This window comes from Silurus aristotelis (assembly GCF_946808225.1).
Source record: "Silurus aristotelis genome assembly, chromosome: 20".
Lineage (NCBI taxonomy): Eukaryota > Metazoa > Chordata > Actinopteri > Siluriformes > Siluridae > Silurus > Silurus aristotelis.
The window spans coordinates 3,876,974-3,899,886 of record NC_139593.1 but is presented as its reverse complement, the minus strand read 5'-3'; the positions used below and the strand labels follow the sequence as shown (position 1 = coordinate 3,899,886).

The following is a 22,913-nucleotide window of genomic DNA, read 5'->3' as shown; positions in this document are numbered from 1 at the left end:
CTCTCTCTCTCTCTCTCTCTCTCTCTCTCTCTCTCCCTCCCTCTCTCTATCTCCCTCCCTCCCACTCTCTCTTTCTCTCTCTTTCTCTTTCTCTCTCTCCCTCCCTCTCTCTCTCTCTCTCCCTCCCTCTCTCTATCTCCCTCCCTCCCACTCTCTCTTTCTCTCTCTTTCTCTTTCTCTCTCTCCCTCCCTCTCTCTCTCTCTCTCCCTCCCTCTATCTCCCTCCCTCCCACTCTCTCTTTCTCTCTCTTTCTCTCTCTCTCTCTCCCTCCCTCTATCTCCCTCCCTCCCACTCTCTCTTTCTCTCTCTTTCTCTCTCTCTTTCCCCCACACTCTCCCTCTATATCCTTTTCTCCCACTCTCTCTCTTCCTTCCTCCCTTTTTCTCTTTCTCTTTCAGACTCTGAAGAACTTGTGGTTACAGAGACACAGCTCCAGCTCGACTAACCCCGGGGTGTTGGTGCTGGTCGGATGTGGGACGGTTTCCAGCACGTGCGGTCAGCTGGCGTCGTATCCACTCGCTCTGATCAGAACCCGCATGCAGGCTCAGGGTGAGAGAGCGAGGATGGAGGATAGACTGCTTATATGGGAGATGGATGCATGGATGGATGGATAGATGGTTGGATGGATGAATGATTAGATTATAGATGGTGGGCTGCTTGGATATATGATTGGACAAATAATTTTTGGTTGAGTTGATGGATGGATAGTGGATGGGTGGATGGATGATAAATGGTTAGATGATAGATTGTTAGTTGACTTAATGGTTGGATTTTCTAAAGAATGGATGTATTAATAGTTGTTGGCACATTGGATGGATGGATGGATATTTGTATGAACAGATAGAATAATCTCTCTCTCTCTCTCTCTCTCTCTCTCTCTCTCTCTCTCTCTCTCTCTCTCTCTCTCAGCGACGGTGAAAGGTGCTCCTCAGCTCTCCATGCTCTCTCTGTTCCGCAGCATCATGGCTCAGGAGGGTGTAGTGGGACTTTACCGCGGCATCGCGCCAAATTTTCTGAAGGTCATTCCTGCTGTCAGCATCTCCTACGTGGTGTACGAGCACATGAGGAAAGTACTGGGGGTGGAACAGTGAGAGTGAGAGAGAGAAGGCATTGTCTTGATGTTACATGAGAGAATAGGAAGTGAGAATGAACGTGTGGAAAAGCGTGTGAATGCGCTCCATGATGGAGAGACAAATAATAAAGGATTTGCTCCTGAAGCCAGAGAGACGGAGATCTCAAGTTCTGACTCAAAATCAGCAGGACTTCACTCCAGTCATCTGTAATAAACAAATCAGATCGGTTTATATTATAGTTTATTATGGAAAAAAACAAACAAAAAAAACCAAACAGATGTGAAGTCTGACACTGATGTTTTACAGATGTTAAACTCTGAAGCATGTTTCAACATTTTTTTCTCCAAATGTCTCCAGTTTCTTGCTGTTTATTTGTGCTGTTGATCAACAGGGTCGTCACTTTCAGACTCACAGGCTGCCCCCTTCAGGCGGTGAAATGAACGCACGCTAAAGTGTGTGTTAATGCTCAGAAATGAGTGTGTGCGCGCACAAAATATTAATATACTGTGTATTCCCCAGACTATAAACCGATAGCATGTTCATACATGCATTCTTTTTTTCTGCGTTAAATACGGCGTAACAGGATGTACAGTCTTTTATTTAGGTTTACAGTCTGGAAAATACAGTATAACCGAGCATGTGCTTATAGACTACATATAAGTGAGCATGAGTTATATTTTATAACATTAAAGACTGAATCTATTTTCTTAACCGTGGTGTGAGAACGAAGCAACTTTGTTTTTTAACCACCACTGTCCTCACTGTTCAGATTTGTGAAAAAGACTCACTGAGCTTCCATTTGAATCCATTTTGCTTTGGGGGGAAAAAGAAATTCATTACAAATTCACTGGAAATGGCCTTAGATTTGATGCAGGTCTACCAGATGACCACTAGAAGGAGACACTCATATTGATCCTTATTGGAGTCTTAAAGTCTGTCCTCTAGTGGTGATTTGGAGGAAATGCATCTGGAGAATTATTACAGCTTATAAAGCCCATCAATGGACACTCTGTGATCGTATTTATAAAGGAATAAAAGTACATAAATTGATTGTAAATTACCCTTTTGAATTAATTGAATGCATGTATTTTCTGATGTATTATTACGTTTTGCACATGATCTGTAATGCAGCAATAAATAGATTAGATTCAACTTTGTCATTGTGCAGAGTGCAGGTACGGTGCCAGTGAAATAAAGTTATCATCTAACCAGAAGTGCAAATCTTAATGTATATAAATAAAATATAATATACCATAATATACATAAATATACATGTGTATACAATAATCATATTAGGATTACCTTTACTGTGCCTATAAAGACTCTCAGCAATAAAGACTCCCTAGTGGTGATCTGTAGGAACTGCATGAAGGCCAAGTTAATATGCAAAAGATTATATATGTATGTGTTTATATATATATATATATATATATATATATATATATATATATATATATATATATATATATATATATATATAATGGGTGCAGTTTCTTCAGCTCAGTCTTTTGCTTCATTACGGACCATGCGCCAATCATAAATAATACAGCAGACAGTCTCCACCTAGTGGCTGTCAATAGGAACTGCATGAACTCAAAGCTAATGTAAAATGTTTTTTTGTTTCTTTATAAATGTAATCACAGAGTGTCCATGGGCGCCGAATAATTTTCCAAAATATAAATTTTAAAAGTTTTAAATTGTCTTACATTTTAAACTAAACAAGTTTTTCTGCAGGGTTGCATGAAACCGAAGTGAACTCCATTGGCTCTTTCCTCCCAGTTGTTCATCAAGCATGCACAAAGAATTATACTTCATTTAATTTGAACAAAATGTTAAAAAAAAAAGTGTGACTTATTTTTGTATATTAAATTTTTTCCCCTATTTTCAAACGTGGGCTGCATTTTTGAAAATGTGAAAATCATGTTAGGTCCGTTTCCTAGTGGCCATTTGGTGGAACTGCATTAAGTTCATGCTAACAATAAATTGATATGGGTTATTCATATTTTTAGTTTTAATGTGCATTAATGCAAACTGCAGATAAATGAGGCTAAAGATCAGTATGTTGAGCCAGAAACGTCAGATTGGAGAGTATTTTATGAATGTATCATATTTAAAGTAATATGTGTGCGACTTATTCGATATATTTGATTAATCCAATTACCAAATTACACTTGAAATGGTTTTTTTTTTTTTTTTTAAGTAATAAATTCAACTTGAGCGCATGCTGGGATTCAAAATCGCCACGGGTTCTGTCAGCGTTGCGATTTTAACTCATAAATTCGATTTTTAATTTTTTTTTTTATTCTAATTTACAATCCAGATGTTTTAACGGATCATAATTTTTTCAACTCTAAACCAAAGAAGTCAGATCATCTCATCAGACCATGATGAGTTTGTGATTCTGGACTTTCATGATGCTTCAGTTATGTTATGCTACTAAACACTGTAGGCTCATAAAAAGTTATAATTATAATCCCAGATTTGATAATGGTTACTGTCATGAGCTCAGTCCCAAAGAAACTCTATTTCTTTTCTAAACCAACATTATAATCCTGTTATTGTGTATTAGGACCATACAGATGAAACCCTTCTAGAACCAAGATCACAAAATCTCTGATCAGATATCAGGACTGATTTTATTAGTATCTATACATTTTAAGGTGAAAAGTTCTTTAGGTTCTTTGGCTAATCACAGGTTCTTCATGTCCTGAAAAAACCTTTAGATCATCTCTGATTAGAAATCTTCACTTATAGGATTCTCCAAAGAGCCTTTAAAGCTTTACTCAGAGGAGTGAACCAAGGAACCCTTCAGGTTTTATCTCCATGTGTTACACACTTTTATAAAGGCTCTCTTTGTTCCTCAAACCCAGATTAAAGCTTTTAGCTTCATAAAGGAGCTCCATCGGATTGCAAATAGGGACAGTTGAGTTTTTTTGAGGAAGGCTTCTGAAAGTAAAGGAACACTGTGTTTCAGGGTTATACATGATTATTTAATCAAGAAAAAATTTATTTCACTAGTTTAAAGAGTTTCCAGAGGTGTTGGTGCTTGTTGGCTGCTTTTCCTTCACTCTCCAGTACTGTATATTTTTGACACATGAATTTCATAAGACTTCTAGAAACGAACACGATGATTATTTTTTTAGATTATTATTTGAAGTATTTCTGTTCGGCCTGCCTCTGTGTGTGTGTGTGTCTGGTGTGTGTGTGTGTGTGTGTGTGTGTGTCTGGTGTGTGTGTGTGTGTGTGTGTGTGTGTGTGTGTGTGTCTGGTGTGTGTGTGTGTGTGTGTGGGGGTCTGGTGTGAGTGTGTGTGTGTGTGTCTGGTGTGTGTGTGTGTGTGTGTGTGTGTGTGTGTCTGGTGTGTGTGTGTGTGTGTGTGTGTGTGTGTGTGTCTGGTGTGTGTGTGTGTGTGTCTGGTGTGTGTGTGGGGGGGGTCTGGTGTGAGTGTGTATGTGTGTGGGGGTCTGGTGTGTGGTGTGTGTGGGTCTGGGGTGTGTGTGTGTGTGTGTGTGGTGTGTGTGTGTGGGGGGGGTCTGGTGTGTGTGTGTGTGTGTGGTGTGTATGTGTGTGTGGGTCTGGTGTGTGTGTGGTGTCCATGTGTGTGTGGGTCTGGTGTGTGTGTGTGTGTGTGGGGGGGGGGGCCTTTTCAAAAGCCAATCGTGTTCAGAGGAGCGGCAAAACCCGCCCCTTTGGTGCGCCCTGATTGGCTGTGTTGTAACTCGTACACGGAAAGGCGAACCAGTAGAAACGCGCGGACTGGTTGCCGCGGTGTGATCGCGCGGCCTTCTTCCTCCTCTTCTTCTTCTTCTCCTCCGCCTCTCAGCTCCGGCGCGCGGCTTCTCCCCGTGCACAGGCTTCTCTCTCTCGCTCTCTCTTTCTCTTCCCTCACCTCCTGCGCGGATTTACGGCGAAATGTCGGAGTACAGCACGGTGCCGCCGCCGCCTCCTCCCGGGGCCGGAGCAGCAGCACTGGGAGCCGCTGGGATCAAGAAGGACGCGTTTGCGGACGCGGTGCAGCGCGCACGGCAGGTGAGACCGCGGGCGGCCTGATGGGGGGAGGAAAAGGCCCGTGTTTCCCTCCTGAATTACCCCGTAAACGTTCCGTTGTATCGGGCCGCTTGTATTTTATTTACACGTGCCATTTTGGTTAAAAAGCAGAAAATTCCAAGTAAATATAAAAAAAAAAACTTTCCTCCCTTTTGTCCGGCAGCGATGCTAGGCTAGTTCAGCTAGGCTAGTTCAGCTAGGCTAGTTTAGCTAGGCTAGCTAGCATGGCGGCGCGCGTGCTCGCCTGACTAGCCTCATCGTGAAAGTCGTTGAAACTCAAAACTGCACAAAACTATAAATTATAATATTTATAATAAAACAGTAATAATAAAGAACTCGTAATTATGTTTAAGTACCATCAGTGGCACAGTTTAAACAAACCAGACGCTCAAACGCTCGTATATATTTATATGCGTGCGTGCGCGCGCGCACACTCACTCTCTCTTGGGTCGTGTGTGTGTGTGTGTGTGGGGATATGAATAATTTTTTTTTTAAATGAACTCGGTCATGTGACGGTATGAAGATTTACATCTGAACAAATCTATAAATATCCAGATGTTAATTTTAATTGTAAAAATCATCCTTTACCATAAACAGTTTTACACTCAACATCTGGACTGTTTGTTTCTTTCCAAACATCATTCAGCTGAGAGATTTTACCTCTGGTTTCTTCAGACTTGTGATTTAGTTCCTCCCAGAGCAGTTCAGTGGGATTTAGGTGCAGTGACTGGGCAGGTGGTTCCATGATGATGATGATGATGATCAGTCCAGACCACTGTTTGCTTTGGTTCTGATGAGCTGCAGCTCAGACACAGCTGCATGGTGTTGTGGAATTGGAGCAGTGTTGGTCCAGGATTTCTCCAAGTCTCTAACGTTCCTGCTCCAAATTTCACTCCAAACCGTTAAACGTGTGACTGTGGGGGGGGGGGTGAGGTGGTCTGATCACATCATCTCTCCTGTTCTTCTCAACTTTCTTCCTCTTATTCACTTAATTCTTGTCTGTCTCTAGAAACCGAAGGAACGTGTCTATGGATGGATGTAGTTGAAGGTTTCTTGATTGATACTAAATAAATATTTAATTAAATACACAGAAACTAATTGCAGGTTTTTTTTTTTTTTTTTTTCCTTTCGTTCCATTAAACACGAGACGTTTGTTCAGATTCTCTTCTCGAGCTCTGGTTCACGTTAAACTCCGTTACATTTTACTTTGGTGTGATTTTCCTTGTCCCTCTGGTACCTGGAGGATATTAGTTTCCTTAACGAACTTTCTGTGGCGGTGGATTTTCACGTTCCGATCCGCTCGTAAACAGACCCGAGAGAAACCACACGTTCACCTGGAAACATCTGCACAGGTGATTTGAACTCCCGCTTCCCTGTAGGCTCTGCCCTCTTCCTCAAGCTGAAGCTCATCATCATGTTTTACACTGAATATTTATTAGATCATTTCTCTAATCCAAGTGCGAGTTCTGCATTGTCCGATCTACAGATGGCGGGACCGCACAGAATCAGACCAGACCCATGGGATGTCCTCAGGCTGTATAGTGGTGATGACTGAGGAGCTTTAAAAGTAGAGCATCGTGTTTGATCCTACAGGAGAACCTCAATCGTGTAGTAGAAGAAAAATAATCATGCCATGGTCAAAAGTAATGGGACACATGACTGTTCCAGCGTGCATAGTTTTTCTCCAAACTGTTTGGAGGCACACGTTCGTGTCGGTCGTCTCTGGGTGCTGTAGCATGATATTTTTCCTGTAGGAGACCCGAACCTGTTCCCCCATGATGCCCCTGTGTTTAAATCCAGATCCGTGAAGATCTGCTTTACATGGATTGGAAGATCTCCTGCTATAGAGCTCCGACCCTATTGAACACTTTTATACCGAACCCCAGGCCTCCTCACCTCACCTACGGCTGAATGAATCTCCACAGAACCTCAGCAGATCTGATGATGATGATTAGGAGCTTCTCTTCTCTTTAGAGCCTTCTAGACTCGTAATTGTGATGTGTATCGCAATATGTATCTGATATATGGACCCGGAGCTGTTTAAGAGAAGCGTAGTGAGAAACTCAGGAACATGTCCAGCTTCTTTCGTTTATTATCGGGGGAAGAAACCACGTGTTTGTGTTTTCTGTAGATTGCGGCTAAGATCGGTGGAGAAGTGACTGGCGGCCCTGTGAGCAATAACGGCGGTACAGAGGGGTATCCTTTCTCAGCACAGAAACGATCACTGGAGGACGGAGGTACACACTCACTCTCACACACACACACACACACACACACACACACACACACACACCAGACTGTAGGTTTAAATGCTCTGTTTCCTCCTCAGATCAGCCTGACAGTAAGAGGATGGCTCCACAAAGTGACAGGGACAACGCTACAGCACTGTGTGAGTGTTTATGCACACACACACACACACACACACACACACACACACAGAGTAGTAATACATACTTTCAGTTAACACACAATTTAATAGTACTGTAACCATGAATACAGTTTGAAAAGTGTACACACACACACACACACACACACACAGTAACTGTGCATACACACTCACACATGCTGTAATCATGCGTTCACACTGTAACATGCAGAGTTTATAACAGTCTTGTTTATTTATTTATTTATTTATTCTTTGTTTCCTCAAAGTGAATCTGATCCTCAGTGTAAAGTGTGTGTGAGATGCAGATTAAAGTGTTTTTGTGTATCCACAGCTATCAGTGCTCAACTGGCAGCTCTCTCTCAACAGAGGTAAGACACCCCCCCCCCCCCCCCACACACACACACACACGCACTTGCACATGTTGTGTGAAACACACTTCTTTCCTTCTTCTTCAGTGGACGTCCTTCAGCTCTGACAGAGGAGTACAGAGTTCCTGACGGCATGGTCGGCCTCAGTGAGTGCGCGCGTGCACACACACACACGTGCACGTACGCACGCTTTGCTGTGTTTTTGTGTGATCAGTCCCCTGATATGCTCTGTTTTGCTGTGCAGTCATTGGCCGAGGAGGAGAGCAGATCAATAAGATCCAGCAGGAGTCGGGGTGTAAGGTTCAGATCGCGCCAGGTAAGTACTGAGACGTGTCTGTGTGTGTCTGTGTGTGTCTGTGTGTGTCTGTGTGTGTCTGTGTGTGTGTGTGTGTGTGTGTGTGTGTGTGTGTGGGATCAGTGTATGACGTCCACGTGAGCTTAATGAGTGTGTGTTGCTTTCGCAGACAGCGCAGGATTACCTGAGAGAAGTGTCTCGCTCACCGGGTCTCATGAGTCTATTCAGTAAGTGTAATGTGTGTGTTTGTATCTTCATCTTGAAGACCACCTCGTTCTCGGTCGCCATGTTTTTAATACACTGTTTTCCTATTCATCCGTAATGCTGCTCCGTGATTGGTCAGCTCTCTGCCATGAGCATTGTGATTGGATGAAAGTTTTAGCTTTTCAGTTTATCATTTATACAATTGTCTATTGGAGATATTTATTCGTGGGACATGGCGTGCGCTTTTCATCACGTTAATCAGGAGACACGTGGCGCCTTTTACTTTTTTCTGTTTCACCTTCACTGTTATAAGTCTGGTTAATTTCTCACTTTATTTGTGTACATGTGATTATTAAAGTTTTTAAAGTATTTAAAGTAGGGGATCAGTGGTTAAGGCTCTGGGTTACTGATCGGAAGGTTGTGGGTTCAAGCCCCCTGCATCCCAAAGCGGCACGTGACGAATAACAACCATATTTTATTAAAATAAATAAATAGGGTGTTGATAAAAATGAATAGACGGGACATATGGGAGGATTACGTTCATTTATTTATAATTGTTTGGCACGGTGAATCCAGTACGATCAGTCCATCATTATTTTGAAGATGGTTTTAAACTATATGAAGATATTTATATGTATTTATCATGATATTAATTTCCAGCATTTCTGTAAGTAACAGCTCTCTCTCTTCCTCTCTCTCTCTTCCTCTCTTTACAGGAAGGCCAAGATGCTGTTAGATGACATCGTTTCGCGAGGACGGGGAACACCGCCCACCTCCTTCCACGAGTCCAACGGTAGCGGCCACATGCAGGAGATGATCATCCCGGCGGGAAAAGCCGGCCTCGTCATCGGCAAAGGAGGAGAAACTATCAAACAGCTCCAGGTGGGACGAGCCGGCGTGTACAGTGCACTACATTTAATATATATATATTTTTTTTCTGTTATTGACTGTGTGTGTGTGTGTGTGTGTAGGAGCGTGCTGGAGTGAAGATGATTTTGATACAAGATCCTTCTCAGGGACCAAACATGGACAAACCCCTTCGCATCATTGGAGACCCGTACAAAGTGCAGGTGTGTGTCGAGTTTTAAAAAGTGAAACCTCTCACTGTACAACAGCACATTAATTTATACATATTTAAAAGGCAACAAGAAATTGGTGGGTATGTTTATTTTTATATTCAAGCAAAAAAAAAGCATACATACATGAATTATCAGAAGGGATGGATGGATATGCAGTACAGAATAAAGTGACTCATTGTGATCGTCATTGGTGTCCATGTGCTTGTGTAAAAAGTGAAAGTGACTTGTGCTAGTCCAGTCCTGGAAGAAAGAAAGGATAAACATCTCACAGTGCTGATTCTTTTTTTTCCAGCAAGCGAGGGAGATGGTGCAGGAGATTCTCCGAGAGAGGGATCAGTTTGGAGACAGGAACGAATACGGTTCACGCATGGGAGGGGGCGGGGGTGGCGGCGGCGGCGGCGGTGGAGGTGGAGGAATAGAGGTGCGTGTATGTATACCAGATCCTTTTGCTCCTTTCACTAATTTATTTTTAAAGATCAGCAGTTCTGCTGTAAAACCCGCTGTTCTGCTGTGTGATTGGTCAGGTGCCCGTGCCGCGTCACTCGGTGGGCGTGGTGATCGGCCGGAGCGGTGAGATGATTAAAAAGATTCAGAACGACGCAGGAGTCCGGATACAATTCAAACCAGGTGAGTTTCGTATCTTTCTCCTGGGTCATAATGGTGTTGTGCAGGATTGTAAGTGCGTGTTTGTGTTGTAGATGATGGTAGTGGACCTGACAAAGTGGCTCATATCATGGGGCCTCCTGACCGCTGTGAGCATGCTGCCGGCATCATCAACGAGCTCCTGCAGAGCATCCGTGTGAGAGAGGAGGGTGGAGGGGTGAGGACATAAACATCCTTCACTCACACGTTTATACCGTTTACCTGCTTGGACGCAGACATGCTCTTTTTCTGTCTCACTTATTGTCTCACCATCTCCATCTCAGGGACCTCCAGGTCCTCCCGGAACAGGTATGCCTCCAGGTGGGCGCGGTAGGGGCCGCGGCCCAGGTAACTGGGGTCCCCCTGGCGGCGAGATGACCTTCTCTATCCCTGCCCACAAATGCGGCCTGGTGATCGGCCGAGGAGGCGAGAACGTCAAGTCGATCAACCAGCAGACGGGCGCCTTCGTGGAGATCTCGCGCCAGCCGCCGCCCAACGGGGACCCCAACTTCAAACTGTTCACCATCCGTGGGAACCCGCAGCAGATCGACCACGCAAAGCAGCTCATCGAGGACAAGATCGAGGTACGAGATTTGACCCTCATGTAGCACTGATTTAAAACATAACCTGGATGATACCATCAGTCCTCTCTCCTCCTCTCTAGGGTCCTCTGTGTCCTGTAGGTCCCGGGCCTGGTGGTCCTGGTCCCGGTCCAGCCGGCCCCATGGGTCCTTATAACCCAAATCCATATCAGCCTGGGCCTCCTGGAGCTCCTCCACAGTTAGTACACCTTCTCGCACTTTTAAAGCTTGTCTGTATGTTATTGCATTGTATGTAATATAACGTGTGTTTGTTTGTAGTGGAGGTCCTCCAGGTGCCCATCAGTACCCCCCTCAGGGTTGGGGAAACACTTACCAACAGTGGCAGCCGCCTGCACCTCATGACCCCAGTGAGTCTCACTTCCATTTTATTTTATGTTCTAGATCAGGTTTTCACGTCAGTGTGAGATGTCCTACCAACAAATTATCATAGCAGGGGATCTTCCACTTCTTTTGTCTATTTAAAGTATTTCACTTTGCATATATACACGTTCAATTAAATAAGTGACTCTTTTTGTTTTGCGTATTAATTTGGCCGCTTCATTTATGGCTTTAAATAAAGTTGCATCGCCCCCTACAGGTCACTTATGATTCTGCCATCTTAAATGTTGCCATTTTTACGTTTAATGTAAATAATGTGTGTTAGGTAAAGCCGCGGCGGATCACAGCGCCGCCTGGGCGGCGTATTACGCGCAGTATTACCAGCAGCCCGGAGGAGGTGCCATCCCGGGCCAGACGCCCAGCGCACAGCCCGCTGCTCCCGCCCCCGCCGACCAGAACCAAGCAGCCCAGAACTCGGGGCAACCCGATTACACCAAGGCCTGGGAAGAGTACTACAAGAAAATGGGGGAGAGTAAGGAAACACTTTATATTTCTACATTTCTTTATATAGATAATACATGAACACAAAGAGGAAAACTTCCTCCACACCAGGTCTGAGTGCTCCTCACCAGGAGAAGGAACTTAAGACGTGCGACATCTGTAGTGTGAATGCTTGTGGGTTTGCAAAATCTGACCAACAGCAGAAAAATGTGATTTGCGAACTTTAATGCTAACGCACTCAATCAGAACGTACTCACCCCCGAAAACAATATGATAATCCAAACGATGGGACCACTGTCTCAAAACCATAAAACATCTCAGGTCTCACCACAGTCCTTTAAAACACTGAGGTCTTTAAAACACTGAGGTCACGTGTGATCCTTGTGTATTAAAGATCTCCGTTCTCTCGTTTTGCGCCACAACGAAATAAATCTTATTTGAACCCGTCTGCTAAAGAGAACTTTTTCTATTTTTGTGAAATCAACCCTGTTTGTGTTTTAAGCTCAGGCAGGCAGTGGCGCTAGTCCAGCAGCAGGTGGCGCTCCAGCAGCAACAGGAGCAGCAGGACAGACTGACTACAGCGCTGCCTGGGCCGAGTACTACAGGCAACAGGCTGCTTATTATGGCCAAAATCCACAGAACCCTGGACAACCTGCAGCCACACAGCAGGGCCAACAGGTACACACACACACACACACACACACACACACACACACACAGAGGGTGTTCAATAAATAGAATGTAATCGCCTGGCTGTCACTCATCACTCTGATTGGCTAATACAGGTGTCCCCAAACTTTTTTTTCTGTGAGGGTCATATAATGGGCCGGAGTGACTACTTTTTAAATGCATTTATTATACCTCCTAGTACTTGATTTATTTTTTTATATACGCCATACAAATATTACAAAAGCATTTTTAAATTCTTTATTCTTTGCTATTAAAATCAAAACATTTACTTTTGCATATGGTTGCTGCTCGAATCTAATAAATAATTATTATACATTAATAACTAGGGGGTGACCGATAGTGGATTTTAGCAATAGGTTGAATTGTACTTGTCGATAACTGAGTTTAAAATAGATACTGGATTAAAAAAAGAAAAACTGAACTTTATTACAAAAATAAGTACTGAATCATGAAAATGTGCTAAAGGAAAAAAACATTCATGGGTAAATTTAATATAATTATAGAATTGATAAATTATAATACTTGAGGCAGTCTGGCCTCTAGAGGCCGCTCTCGTAATGACATCGGAACGTAACCCGGAAAAACTATCGGTGTGGATCGTTCTGAACCTCTATTAATACCTAAGACATTTTAGTTTGAATATATATTTAAATTTACATTTACAAATGTTTCTGGTATTCAGAGGGTTGTTCTAAGTGTCAGGCTGTAGTTTGGGGACCCCTGACCATAGTGTGTGTGTGTGTGTGTGTGAAATATTTTAATTATTTTTCTCTACCTGTGTTTTTCAGGCGCAGTAAACCTGGCCATGCCTGCTTTCTTCCTGATGACCTCCACCACCACCCACCTCTCTTTGCTTCTTGCCCCCACCATCTCCTTCTCCTCCCCTTCCTCCATCTTCCTTTTTGTTTCTGCTCATGGTTCATCCTCCTGCAGACGAAAGGACACGAACAAACATCGCCTTGTAAATGATCCGTCTCTCTCTTCTCCCTCTCTTCCCACTCAAATGGACTAAAACAAAGCGTAGCTGATTTTTCTTTTTTGTATTTTTGTTTTTCTTCGTCGCCGCTCATCCTCCTCATCTTCCTCTTTCTCATCCTCTAAATGTGATTGAAATCCGTCGCCAGGGAAACGAAAGTGGGGAAAAGGCGTCACTGGTTAACCCCCGCCCTTCCCTTGAACGGACTCGCACTTCACGTCTTCATGTCAAGGTGTTATTACTGCATCTAAAACAGTGTATAAATCACGTGTTTCTTTTCTTTTTAGACTTTTAAAAAATTTTGTTTTAAAAATCAGTTTGGAACATTCCCAGTGTGAGTGTTTGCATGGTGTGTGTGTTGTGACTGGTCATGTGACGCATCTTCTCTTCCCCCTTCTCCAGGTTCATGAAGCTCTGATATGATTATTATAGAGGTATATATTGAACGCTTGGGGTTTTGTTTGTTTTTTGTTTTATACAGTTTTTAAAACATTCACAATAAAAAAAGGAAAAAAAGGTTTATTTTAATTTTTTTTTGTCTTCGTTCACTTCGCTACCGAGTCAGCTGGGTGTACGAAGGGGAAAAAAATTCTCTAATGTGGAATCGATATTTCTCATCAGTATGATGCAGCATTTCACCCGGGACTTGTGTAACTGGTTTTATTTGATCATTTTTCTTTCTGTAACACGTTTCAATAAAATCCGAAAGCCACTAGCGATGTGCAGTACGTTTGTTCTCCAGCAGGAGGAGATGCAGTGCTGCTGAGCAGAAACCCTTGATCTCATGCCATAAGTATTGGGACACATGGCATAATTTTTTTTTTTTTTTCTTTTAACTCTGAGACTTAAAATCTGTTCCAAAGCCAGTTCTATGAAGATATTCCTTATATGGGTTGGAAGAAGTGGAAGAGCTCCTGCTATAGAGCTCCATTGAACACCTTTTGAGATGAATGTGAACTCTGGCTGCGCCCCAGACCTCCTCATCTGCCTGTCCGTCTGACGGAGCACATGGGAACAAATTCCAAGTTCATCAAAGAGGCTTTACCTGGACCTTCACTTCCCAACCAAGTAAATGATGAATCAATAAAATCCAGCCAACTCCAGTTTTTCATTAATATTTGGATGAGACCAGAAACTTATCTTGATCCTGGTATTAATATCGCACCAGACTTAGAACACTGCAATAAATACCAGACCCCACTTTCTTACACACTACAGGGAGGGATGGATAAGTAGTTGTGTAGGTTATATGGGAGTTTGTAAGCAGAATTAAATGAAATTCTAATAAAATGTACTCGTATGTAATCCACTTGAATTTGTTCATTTATTCAGAAATATTAGCTGATGTCATTGGTTTAAAATTAAATTCAACACTTTTTCCAGTGTCTAATTAATTTTTATTTGCAGAGTTTATAACAAAGGGCGTAGTCTCAAACTGATCTGTAGAGATGTGTGGTGGTGGTGGTGGTTAAGGCTCTCGGTTGCTGATTAAAAGGTTGGCCAGTTAAGCCCTGGTATCGCCACGTTTGGGGCCCTTGAGCAGGGTCCCTAATCCTTTGTGCTCCAGTGGTGCTGTATCAAGGCTGATCTTGATGATTGGATATGTGAAGGAATAATTTCCCTGTGGGATCAATTAAAGTATTCACTAAATAATGTTTATAGATTCATTCCGTATAATTGTACGTTTTTCCCTAATGATGGAGCCAGTAGTGACTGGTAAAGAAAAAAACTCCTTGAGATGGCAAAAGGAAGAAACCTTGAGAGGAACCAGACTTAAAAGAGAATTTAATCACTAAATGTTCATTCATTACAGTTCCACCATTATTGAGGTGTTCAGTGATGCATGATTAAATGGAACCTGTGGTCCTGAGCCCTTGTAGCAGACAGTTAGCTGTTCAGACCACACATGCATGACTGTATAGAAAGACAAAGCTTGATTCAAGTCTCAAACCACCATATGTTACCTCAGAATTTAGTCCGTGTGTGTGTGTGTGTGTGTGTGTGTGTGTGTGTGTGTGTGTGTGTGTGTGTGTGTGTGTGTGTGTATATATATATATATATATATATATATATATATATATATATATATATGCAAATTACATTGTTACGCCAGTAGGTGGCGACAAACGATTCGCTTAGATTTGAATAATAAAACATTGTTTAAAACTCAACACAAGCCTTCCACGACCAACATTTTACTTTCCTTAGAAAAAAAGAAAGCCAACCCTGCCGAAAAAGGTTTATTTCAATGTTCCTACTCAAGTAATTTATATTTTCTTCTTCTTTCGGCTGCTCCCATTAGGGGTCGCCACAGCGGATCATCCGTCTCCATACCACCCTGTCCTCTACATCTGCCTCTTTCACACCAACTACCTGCATGTCTTCCCTCACCACATCCATGAACCTCCTCCTTGGCCTTCCTCTTTTCCTCCTACCTGGTGGCTCCATCTTCAGCATTTTTCTACCAATATAATTCGTGTCCCTTCTCTGCACATGTCCAAACCATCTCCATCTCGCCTCCCTCACCTTGTCACCAAAACATCCTACATGTGCTGTCCCTCTAATAAACTCATTTCTAATCTTGTCCATCCTCGTCACTCCCAACGAAAACCTTAACATCTTCAGCTCCGCTACCTCCAGCTCCATCTCCTGTCTTTTACTCAATGCCACTGTCTCTAATCCATACAACATCGCAGGTCTCACCACAGTCCTATAAACTCTACCTTTCATTCTTGCAGATACCCTACTATCACAAATCACTCCTGTCACTCTTCTCCACCCACTCCACCCTGCCTGCACTCTTTTCTTTACTTCTCTAACACACTCTCCATTACTTTGCACTGTTGACCCCAGGTACCTGAACTCCTCCATCTTCTCCACCTCTTCTCCCTGCAACCGCATCACTCCACTGCCCTCCCTCTCATTCACACACATGTACTCTGTCTTACTCCTACTGACTTTCATTCCCCTTCTCTCAAGCGCATATCTCCACCTCTCCAGGCTCTTCTCAACCTGCTCTCTACTCTCACCACAAATCACAATATCATCTGCAAACATCATAGTCCAGGGAGACTCCTGTCTGACCTCGTCCGTCAACCTGTCCATCACCACTGCAAACAGGAAAGGGCTCAGGGCCGATCCTTGATGCAGTCCAACCTTCACCCTGAACCAGTCTGTCGTACCTACTGCACACTTCACTGCCGTCACACTGTCCTCATACATGTCCTGCACCACCCTCACATACTTCTCTGACACACCTGACTTCCTCATACAATAGCACAACTCCTCTCTCGGCACCCTGTCGTACGCTTTCTCTAAATCCACAAATACACAATGCAGCTCCTTCTGTCCTTCTCTATACTTCTCCATCAACATCCTCAAAGCAAATAAGGCATCTGTGGTGCTCTTCCTCGGCATGAAACCATACTGTTGCTCACAGATGGTCACCTCTTCTCTCAGCCTGGCTTCCACTACTCTTTCCCATAACTTCATGGTGTGACTGATCAACTTAATTCCCCTGTAGTTACTGCAGGTCTGCACATCTCCCTTATGTTTAAAGATCGGTACCAGCACACTCCTTCTCCATTCCTCAGGCATCCTCTCCCCTTCCAGAATCCTGTTAAACAATCTGGTTAAAAACTCCACTGCCATCTCTCCTAAACATCTCCACGCTTCTACCGGTATGTCATCTGGTCCAACCGACTTTCCATTCATCATCCTCTTATTTGCTGCTCTCACTTCCTCCTTACTAATCCTATCTACATCCTGTTTCACCAACTCCACATCCTCCAACCTTCTCTCTCTCTGATTTTCCTCATTCATCAGCTGCTCAAAATACTCCCTCCATCTTCTCAACACACTCTCCTCATTAGTCAACACATTTCCCTCTCCATCCTTTATTGCTCTAACTTGCAGCACATCCTTCCCAGCTCGGTCCCTCTGCCTGGCCAATCGGTACAAATCCTTTTCTCCTTCCTTAGTGTCCAACCTCTTATACAGCTCCTCATATGCCTTTTCCTTGGCTTTCGCCACATCCCTTTTTACCTGCTGCCGCATCTCCTTGTACTCCTGCCTACTTTTCTCATCACTCTGTCGATCCCACTTCTGTTTTGCCAACCTCTTTCCCCTAATGCTCTCCTGCACTTCCTCATTTCACCACCACGTCTCCTTGTCTTGCTTTCTATTTCCAGATGTCACACCAAGTACTTTTCTAGCTGCCTCCCTCATCGCTTCTGCAGTAGTTGCCCAATCATCCGGCACCTCTTCACCACCACCAAGCCCCTGTCTGACCTCTTCCCTGAACCTCACACTACACTCTTCCTCCTTCAGTTTCCACCATCTTATTCTTCTTTCAATCCTTACTTTCCTCCTCTTCTTCTTCGCCTCCAAAACCATCCTACAGACCACCATCCGATGCTGTCTAGCTACACTGTCCCCCGCCAACACCTTACAGTCTCCAATTTACTTCAGGTTGCATCTCCTACACAGAACATAATCCACCTGTGTGCACCTTCCTCCACTCTTATACGTCACCCTATGATCCTCCTTCTTCTTAAAATATGTGTTCACCACTGCCATTTCCATCCTTTTAGCAAAATCTACCACCATCTGCCCTTCCACATTCCTCTCCTTGAAACCATACCTACCCATCACCTCCTCATCACCTCTGTTCCCTTCACCTACATGCCCATTTAAGTCTGCCCCAATCACCAATCGTTCCAACCCGAACCTCTACTCTCCTACACTGCTCCTTTTCCCGCCGTCTCCGTAGACGTCTTCCTCCTCTCCTTCTCCTCCTTTGGCCAACAGTAGCCCAATTTCCACCGGTACCCTGTCGGCTAACGATACCTGTGGCGGTCGTTGTTAACCCGGGCCTCGACCGATCCGGTATGAAATTCTCATTTGTGATCCGCATATTTGATTTGGCACATGTTTTACGCTGGATGCCCTTTCTAACGCAACCCTCCCTATTTACCCGGGCTTGGGACCGGCACTAAGAGTGCACTGGCTTGTGCCCCCCTAATGGCTGGGTTCAAGTAATTAATATTTTATTTCATATTATAGGAAAATAACTTTTAAAATATATATATATTTTTATGCTCAGGTTTAGATAAAGTTTACTACCAGATTGTACACTGTGGAAATATTATTCTGTTTTTCAGGCATCAAATCCAAACTCCTTCCCATTGATTACACATAGGAACCATTATGGTCTACATGTAAAAGTGTTTTTATGGGGTTCAGAGGAAATAAAGACTTCTTATTGAGTGTTCAATGTACAATATGTAATCCGATCATCAGTTAAAATATTGAGTGAATTATATACAGTGTTTGACAACAGATTACTGATCTGATATTAAACTCATAAAGTCATAACGTGTATCTTCCTGCTACCTCCACTAGAGGGCGACAGCAGAGCATTTCATATTGTTTGTTGTGCACGTGCTTTGTGCTGAGAGAGAGGAGTGGATTTTTTCCGCAGTTTGTAACAATCAAATATAAATACATAGTCATTCATTCATTCATTCATTCATTCATTCATTCATTTATTCATTCATTCATTCATTCATCTATGCATCAGTTCATTCATTAATTCATTTATCATTTCATTTATTCATTTGTTTGTTTCTTCTTTTCTTCATTCTTATCTGTGCATTCATTTATTCTGTAGTTTATAAATTTTTTTATTCGTTCGTTCATTCATTATCTTATTTAATCATTTATATATTCTTCATCAGTTAATTAATTTATCAATTAGATTTACATATTTCATTCATTCATTATCCATTGTTAGATCAAAAAGATTTGTTTGAAATTTTTATTTTTATTTTTAGTTTGAATGCTGCACATTATTTATTACAGGAGTCACTGCTGTCATTTTCAACATCAGTTTACCTCAGAAAAAGTGAAACAAATAAAAAGTTGTTTGATTAAAAGTAAATGTTACTATAATTTGATTTAGAAGTAGAGAAAACTTAAACATGAACATTATAAACAGCCATTTCGATGTGCTGAACCCGATTAGGTTTAGAGTTTCCCATCCCCCCACAGGGGCATTTTCTTTTTGTTTTTTTCCTTCTCAGACTTATTGAAATAAGATTAGGATGAATGTGGTATTTGTGTTGAGCTGGACTTAGTGTTAATTTCTTAAAACTCATCAGTGTGATGGGATGCAAAAATACATCACAAATCTTTAACATTTATGTGATTTTATTTTATTCTGATCGATCGTGTGATAGTTTTACCTCAATGTTCTCAATAGTCTTCTGTGTATCGCAAAAACAAACTCTGACTGTGTTAAAGGATTTGTACTTTCATTTGCAAACAACACGGCTCAATGACTCCAAGTGCTAATGGATTTGTCTGGTCCAACGTTAAACCCTAAACTTTATTTCCACTTATAGAAACCCAAACTGTGTGAATGCATTTTTGCTGAAACCCAATTATTGGAGACATTAATGAGGTTTACTGTTACAGAGAACATCGCAGGAGCATGGGGAGGAACATGGGGAGGAACATGGAGAAGATTTTAACCATTAATTTTAAAACCAACTATTAATAATGGTCAAGAGATTTTTTTTTAATTCACCAAATCATTTGGCCTCTTATTAGGATTGGGAAAGGTTCAGGTTTGCTTACAGTTAACTAAGGATTGAGTTTTTCTGGGTTTGGTCTTTGGTTAGACCAGTGTTGACAAAGTTTACATTTATGGAAAACATCATAATCCAGAGCGATTTACAGTCATTTAAGTCATACAGCTAAACAATTGTGGGTTAGGGGCCTTGCTCAAGGGCCCAGCAGTGGCATTTTGGTGGTGCCGGGATTTAAATCCATTCACCTCTGATTGGAAGTCTAACATCTTGTCCACTGAGCTACCACTTCCCAGATTTTGTTTTTTCTAGTGTTGGCCTAGGGTTAGTCTTCGATTAGACTAGTGTCGGCCTTAGATTCGTGTTTTTAGACTGGAGTTGAAATAGGGTTAATCTTCAGTTAGAGTATTGTTAGCCTATTGTTAGTTTTTGGTCAGATTAGTGTTAGACTAGGGTTTAGGATGGGTCAGGCTTGAGTTAGGCTAGGGATAGCCTAGAGTTGGATTAGGCGTGGGGTTGGGTTAGGTAATGTTTGGTCTATGGTTAAGTTTGGGTTAAACTTAGATTAGGCTACTAGGGTTATTAAAGCTTAGGTTTTACTATGGTTGTGCTTTGTTAAGATTTGAGCTAGGTCTTTTCTTTACTATTAGGGTTGGGCTTTTTGGTTTAAAACCAATTAGCCTAGGATTAGTCTTGTGTCTAGGCTAGTGTTGGGTTAGGGATAGGCTTGGGTTAGGCTCGTGTTGGGTTAGGGATAGGCTGGGTTAGGGATAGGCCAGGGTTAGTCTAGTGTAGTGTTAGGTATAGGTTTGGGTTAGGCTACTGTAGTGTTAGGTATAGGCTTGGGTTTAGCTAGTTTAGGGTTAGTTATAGGCTTGGGTTAGGCTAGTGTAGTGTTAGTTATAGACTTGGGTTTAGCTAGTTTAGGGTTAGTTATAGACTTGGGTTAGGCTAGTGTAGTGTTAGTTATAGACTTGGGTTTAGCTAGTTTAGGGTTAGTTATAGGCTTGGGTTAGGCTAGTGTAGTGTTAGTTATAGACTTGGGTTTAGCTAGTTTAGGGTTAGTTATAGGCTTGGGTTAGGCTAATTTTGGCCTATGGTTAGTCTTTAGTTATGGCAGTGTTGGTTTAGGGATAAACTTGAGGTCATCGGGTTTAGTGAAATAAAGTGTTTTAAAGCACATTGGCCACAATGAATTCTGAGCTACTTTGAGGAGAAAGTCACAGTTCTTTACTTGCCCAACTTTTACCTGCTCTTCCCTGGAGGCAGAGTCATAACTTATAATTATGGCACCACCCAAAATGTTCTTTAATGATAGCGGTCATGTTTCTCACACTTTTTCTTTCTCTTAATATTTTTCTTCAGGCTTTCTTTTTTCAGTTTCCCAATGTTCACATTCTGGCATTAAGAGAATTTTAGCGGGTGCACAGTAAATCTGTCGAGGTCACCATCATAGAGAACATAGGTCCCATGACTATTAATAAGGTCCGTGTCACATGCAGAGGCTGAGCCGTGTCACTGTTAAACTTGCGTACGTGAGGGCCGTGAGTTAACCTACATGTGAGGGGGAGGAAAAGGGGGTGGGGGGTTATAAAGAGAATCTAAATAATATGATAAAGAAAGGAGTAATATGAGAGAAAGGAGAAAAAAAAGAAAGAAAATTGCAGAGCAGAGAGAAGGTGAGAACCAGTGGGACAGATAGAGAATCATCAGGTGGGTGGAGTATTTAAAGGGGCAGGACTAACATTACAAAACAAGGAGTGGGCACGTTTGATTGACAGGTGGGGGGACAAACATTTGGAAGGCCGCTATATAACCCCGGAGTGGTCAGGAGTCAGAATCACTTCAGGAAAAAATATCTGAAGGACACTTTCTCTTCTTTCTTTTCTGAGCTTATCAATACACTGACCTGGTAAGTGTTTGTTTGTGTGTGTGTGTGTGTGTGTGTGTGTGTGTGTGTGTGTGTGTGTGTGTGTGTGTGTGTGTGGGTTCCTCAGGTGGCTCAGGTTCTGAATGAAAATGAATTATTGTGATCCTTTGTGTTAGAATTGTGATGAAATGTGCATCGGTATGAAATTTGTTTTTTTGAGTAGGTTGCACATGAGGGCATGAGAGAGTGACACACACACACACACACACACACACACACACACAGTGTCCTACTCTACACTGGATCCTCAAGGTTATTTCTTGAAAGTCATAAACATTATATTTGCTTATTACTTAAAAATATATGGATCCCAAGCACTTTATACATTAATTATGAAATAAGAAATGTTACTTTTACGCTTTTTAAAATAAAAGTATTTATGGAAAAAAATGACTGCTTTTTTTTTCGAATACGAAATAATTGCACAGCCGGTTTATTAGGAGGAAAGTATGAAGGTCGTCTCCTCGATGACCTCCAGCTTCTGACTTTGCTCTGTTCTTGATGCAGACGATGGCCAACTTTGACGCGATCCTCGCTTGCTGGGGCAAAGTGGAAGCCGACTACACCAGTTACGGAGGAGAAGTTCTGACCCGGTCAGTACCGTACCTCTTTTTAGATGAGTTCCGAAAAGCATCACTTTTTACAGTGAAGACAGATCAGTACTGAAGATAATAAGCTTCTCAAGTCAGGGAAAAAAGTAAATGAATAGACAACAGGAAATGAGTTCAGGAACTTGAAAAGCGCTGATTGAAAACTAGAAGATAAGGAGGCAGAAGTAGGAGTCGGGTGGGGTCAGGACTGGGCAACAGGATGGAGACAGATGATTGTATAACTTTAGGGTGTTAGGAGAAGTTTGGTAATTAGTGCTTGCTATTAAGAATCATGTGATGAATGAGGGATGGAGCTCTAAATAAAGACTTTGAAGCAACCAAAAGCTTCATTCACTTTTCTACCAGAAGAACCTGGGCTGTAGTTCTGCAAACTGTTGAGTTTGTCCTTCTAAATGCAATTAACTGATCAGACTTTATTCTTTAGAAACTAATCAACCATCATTGTTTGGAAAACATCTTGAGTTTCTTTTTAAGGCGTCATGAGCAACTGGTTTAAAAAACCTGACCAAAAATAAAAAGTGTTGTGCACTTGTGCATTCACGACGAGTTTCTGAACTGCGATGGGAACACAATCCTGCAATGTTTTCTTGCGAAATTAAAT

The 22,913-nt window shown here is 42.3% G+C and overlaps 3 protein-coding genes across 8 annotated transcripts in view; all 3 read left to right on the top strand.

Moving 5' to 3' along the window:
• slc25a23a (solute carrier family 25 member 23a) overlaps positions 1 to 2,441 on the top strand; it is a 17,213-nt gene extending 14,772 nt beyond the window's left edge. For all 4 annotated transcript variants that reach the window (XM_083522669.1, XM_083522668.1, XM_083522671.1 and 1 more), the window contains exons 7-8: positions 400 to 550; positions 911 to 2,441. In XM_083522669.1, coding sequence (XP_083378795.1) covers positions 400 to 446 — 47 coding nt within the window. In that variant the 3' untranslated portion in view covers positions 447 to 550; positions 911 to 2,441. The remainder of the gene's footprint in view (positions 1 to 399; positions 551 to 910) is intronic.
• Positions 2,442 to 4,798: 2,357 nt separating this feature from the next.
• Positions 4,799 to 13,896, top strand: khsrp (KH-type splicing regulatory protein). 2 transcript variants are annotated; one of them, XM_083522085.1, is made up of 18 exons: positions 4,799 to 5,102; positions 7,252 to 7,357; positions 7,450 to 7,509; positions 7,838 to 7,874; positions 7,962 to 8,020; positions 8,119 to 8,190; positions 8,339 to 8,396; positions 9,090 to 9,255; positions 9,345 to 9,443; positions 9,745 to 9,873; positions 9,977 to 10,079; positions 10,151 to 10,272; positions 10,379 to 10,678; positions 10,759 to 10,874; positions 10,955 to 11,043; positions 11,340 to 11,546; positions 12,018 to 12,193; positions 12,994 to 13,896. In XM_083522085.1, the coding sequence occupies exons 1-18, from the start codon at positions 4,986 to 4,988 to the stop codon at positions 13,000 to 13,002; spliced, it is 2,025 nt and encodes a 674-aa protein (XP_083378211.1). In that variant the 5' UTR covers positions 4,799 to 4,985; the 3' UTR covers positions 13,003 to 13,896. The 2 variants fall into 2 exon arrangements, with proteins under 2 accessions (XP_083378211.1, XP_083378210.1); XM_083522084.1 differs by having other exon boundaries at positions 4,801 to 5,102; positions 9,745 to 9,879.
• Positions 13,897 to 21,528: 7,632 nt separating this feature from the next.
• Positions 21,529 to 22,913, top strand: part of mb (myoglobin) — a 3,583-nt gene continuing 2,198 nt past the window's right edge. Inside the window, exons 1-2 of one of the 2 annotated variants that reach the window (XM_083522088.1) lie at positions 21,529 to 21,683; positions 22,209 to 22,294. In XM_083522088.1, the coding sequence (XP_083378214.1) occupies positions 22,212 to 22,294 (83 nt within the window). In that variant the 5' untranslated portion in view covers positions 21,529 to 21,683; positions 22,209 to 22,211. Of the gene's footprint in view, positions 21,684 to 22,129; positions 22,295 to 22,913 lie in introns of both variants that reach the window. The other variant, XM_083522087.1, reaches the window with a different exon arrangement.